The 3955-nt window shown below is 32.9% G+C and overlaps 1 protein-coding gene across 1 annotated transcript; it reads left to right on the top strand.

The window, feature by feature from the left end:
- The first annotated feature begins 1321 nt into the window (after positions 1 to 1321).
- On the top strand, positions 1322 to 2105 carry LOC126976438 (activator of basal transcription 1-like). The gene is made up of 2 exons (XM_050824767.1): positions 1322 to 1660; positions 1738 to 2105. Exons 1-2 carry the CDS (start codon positions 1423 to 1425, stop codon positions 2076 to 2078), a joined length of 579 nt encoding a protein of 192 aa, XP_050680724.1. The 5' UTR covers positions 1322 to 1422; the 3' UTR covers positions 2079 to 2105.
- Positions 2106 to 3955: the final 1850 nt, after the last annotated feature.

Raw genomic sequence — 3955 nt, 5'->3', positions numbered from 1 at the left:
TGAACGAGGGTTAGACAAGTGAAATAATAAAGTAAGTGACGAAGATTGTGCCATAGCACACGGAATTCAATCTAATAGTGAAAGTGCTAAAGATGATGCAGAAAGTGTTGAAGATGATGATGCACAGATCTCTTTAGCAGAAATAGAGCATGAAGGTAAAATGATTCTACGCAATCGTGACAATCTTATACCTACAAATTGACCAATGTGTGTAATAGAACCGACCACTTACAAGCAAGCGACTGAAAGTGCCGAAGCTGACAAATGGCGTAAAGCAATGGAAAGCGAAATCAACTCTCTTAATGAAAATCAAACGTAGGTTATGATAGACTTACCCGATACCAGATAGCAAAGAAAGCGATCCCTTGTAATAACTGGGCTTATAAGATCAAGACCTATCCTGATGGCACCGTTGATAAATATAAAGCACCTTTGTTAAAAAAGGTTACTCACAGAAGAAGGGACTAGTTTACTACGAGAAATTTAGTCCTGTGGCAAAGAGGAGCACTTTAAGAGCAGTTATGAGCGTCCAGCACCGGGATCTGATGAGAAGTCATCGCTTGTTGATTATTTCACTATTTAGACGTATAAATTATCTAAGGCTCAAATACCCTGTTAAGTGACAAATTCATCCTCAAAAATCCCGTCTTCATCTGATTTCTGATTCACTGCTACGGCTTTAAGCAATGCAAGACATGTAATTTTTTATTAAATGCGTTTTTGGTAACTTACAATATAAATCAAAATTACACTTAAATCACACACGCAATGGTCACCAGACTGGTGTTTAAAATGAAATAAAATGGCTTCTAGTTATTGTTTTTCATTTCAAGATAGACAAGGTGAGATATATGACTCTCACTTTTCAGTGCATTGCGTTTCGCTATAGGGTTAGAAAAGTCAAGCCAGTCCTGTACAGCTCAACTTATTGTTACTTCTGTAGGCTTGATAATTGCTCCGAGGCCGCAGCATATTTCGTTCCTGTACATGTTATTTTTATCATTGTGTCCTTAAAACGGTTTATTTAATCATTGTGGAATACAGAACCATCTTGGTATTTTACTAATGTCAACACGTAGTATCTCTAGTAATCTGTGATTTAACTTACAGATTTCACGTTCTGTTTACTTTTTTTTTCGTCTTTCGCAAATTCTTTTCCTAATTCTTTAAATAATAAATAGTTTCTAGACCATATCACCTAGTTTTTTGTTCAATAACCAGACAAGGTTTTCTTTTCTTTGGCAATGCCATAGTATGCGCATTCAGCCATTCTAACTTTCAAACAAGTTGCGACAAATGACAATTGTCAACGTCATTGGTGAGTGAAGTACTTTTTTATAGTTAGGTACCAAAGTAGTTTTAGGTTAGTATTTTGCTGCGATAAAATTCATATTGCTTTATAGTATAAATTAAATTATTCCAATGATGGATAATGTTATGGAACGGGTGCCCGAAAACGGTTCACACTTAGAAAGCCATGGCGAAACTAGCATGGATAGTACACATGACTCGCATGACAAGTTTGCAAAACACAAGAAAACACGAAAACGAGGAATTATATTTTTGTCAACAATACCACCGTATATGAATGTTGCAAAAATCCGCGAGATTTTTAGCGAATTTGGTGAAGTAGGTCGTGTTTATTTACAATCCAGTGCAAGTAAGTGTAACGTATGTTAGTTTAATAAAGCAATTGAGGTCTTTGTATTTATTTTATACAGTTCTTTCGTATTTCAGAACCTGGCGAAAAACGTAAGCGTGTCCCAAACCAGTTTACTGAAGGCTGGGTTGAATTTCAAAAAAAGAAGGTTGCTAAAGCTGTTGCAGCCAATCTTAATAATACCAAAATAGGCACACGAAAAAGGTCTCGCTATTATGATATGATATGGAACATAAAATACATACCTAGATTTAAATGGATTCATTTGAGTGAAAGATTGGCTTATGAGAAGGCTGCAATGAAACAAAGATTGAGAGCAGAGATATCACAAGCAAAGAGGGAAGCACATTACCTACAAACTAATGTTGAAAAGAGCAAGAAATTAAAAAAGAAAAAAGTTGTGCTAAGTAATACATAGGAATAAATAACTCTTTAAATATATAAATCTTTTATTATTAAAATTTTTTGAAACAATAATTGTGATTTGTGACTAACTTTATAAACTGTATAGAGAAAATTATAATTAGGTACCATTGCTTTGAATAAGATCTTTTAATCTCAATGCATAATGGATTTCATTAAGAAATAGATTTATTATCTGTTTATTATTACATAGCAAACTATTAAGTAAAACATAAATATTATTTGCTGAATATAGCATTCCCACTTATGATCTCCTCCACTCTCATTCGTTGATGAGAATTTAATGGGTCAGGTGTAAGCTTTTGAATGTAGCGCCGCGGAGGAATCTTGTGTGATAGAATTCCTTGGGAAAACTCCCTGTGCACCCTCACTCCGTCTAAAGCATTGGATTGTAATCTTTCAAAACTGTGCAGTTCTTTAAGAAATTGCTTGTGTTGTGCTACTTTGGCCCAGTGATATCTGTGGCGGCACACTACACGACTGAAAATATAATAACGATTAGGGAAAAGAATATTTCTTTTGTCTTAAATCTCTGAATAACGAACAAGAGCTATATTACTACAATTTTTACAATATTAACATTTACAAGTACAACAATATACAAGTTTAATAAGTTTTATTTAATAAATAAAAAAAAAATCTTAGATTAATGTGAGTGTACACATTTAAATAAATTATTTGTAAAGTCCCCCTGAAAATGTCATTAAATAATTAATGCTAAAAATACAGTGTAATAAGAGTGGTATCATTATAATTGTGGACTAAAGCTCATATCAACTACAATATTTTTTACATCCAAATTCGTGCTAAGGGATACTAAGTCCAACCCAATACAGCTTCAATGATACAGGTTTTAATACAATTATTATTCTGTTAGAAATCATAAACTTAGTATTGTAGAAATGTAGTTAGACCATTATTGTTCTCATAGCCTCATTATTAATTAAGGTATAACTCACTATGCCAAGCCCAGTGTGGTATAACTTGGATAAACACTGACATCAGAACGTGCTAATTCTGGAAAACCAGGATAGAGTGGAACTCTTCTAACTTTCTCCTCAGGTACTTTTTCATCTTTGGGGGCCATGATTTATTTTTATGGTATATATATTATACTTTTATTGATAAAACAAGTGCATGATGCTATTATTGCCATGGTGATAACCACAGAGTAAGTTTAATTGAAACACTCAAATAAAAAAAAACTTATATTAATATACATACTTTACCATTAACCTGACAATGACAAATAATGAAGTTGTATAAAACTAGGCATAAGTATATTGATTGGCATAAAAATTTGCCATTCTCCAAAGGCTACCTTCTATATTTGACCCTTTATATGTTTTTAACTGTTACATTCTATGCATATAGCTAATGCACATTGTATAAAAACAAAGCCAAAATATGGAATTTCCCAAATTGCTCCATAATAAGCTTCAAATGCAGCTATCTAAAGTTGTTAAAAATATTCTTGGCCAATAAGCAGTTATGTAAAACATTTATTCAGTTTAGATTTGATTCGGACAGTGACACAAACTAATGAGAAAGGTGTGCTTGCATTGTCTTTAAGCACACTCTTGCAGTTCGGCTATCAGACTGAATGATATGTTGTGTATGTCATTGGTTACATAAGTAATTAGCCATACATGTGGCATGCAAGTTTAACATAGCTTCTTCATTACAAAACCACTGTCACAAACATTAATGCCTTATTATAGTTTCAAATTTATACATTTTTATTCAAAAAGGGATCTTTCACCCATCCAAAAATATATTATGTGGTAGATTTGAGAAGAATGGGTGCAAGAAACTAAGTGGGGCCCATTTTTATGTAATAAATTGCTAATTGTAAATATTAATAAAAGGTCA

This window comes from Leptidea sinapis, chromosome 40 (assembly GCF_905404315.1).
Source record: "Leptidea sinapis chromosome 40, ilLepSina1.1, whole genome shotgun sequence".
Lineage (NCBI taxonomy): Eukaryota > Metazoa > Arthropoda > Insecta > Lepidoptera > Pieridae > Leptidea > Leptidea sinapis.
The sequence above is the reverse complement of the archived record's forward strand: the minus strand, read 5'-3'. Positions and strand labels throughout refer to the sequence as shown.

What these genes read in the sequence shown, in the direction of transcription:
- LOC126976438 (XM_050824767.1), top strand. Translation starts at nt 1,423, where the DNA reads ATGATGGATAATGTTATGGAACGGGTGCCCGAAAACGGTTCACACTTA. An exon ending in TTATTTACAATCCAGTGCAA is followed by an intron (nt 1,661 to 1,737) that starts GTAAGTGTAACG and finishes TTCGTATTTCAG; the next exon opens with AACCTGGCGAAAAACGTAAG.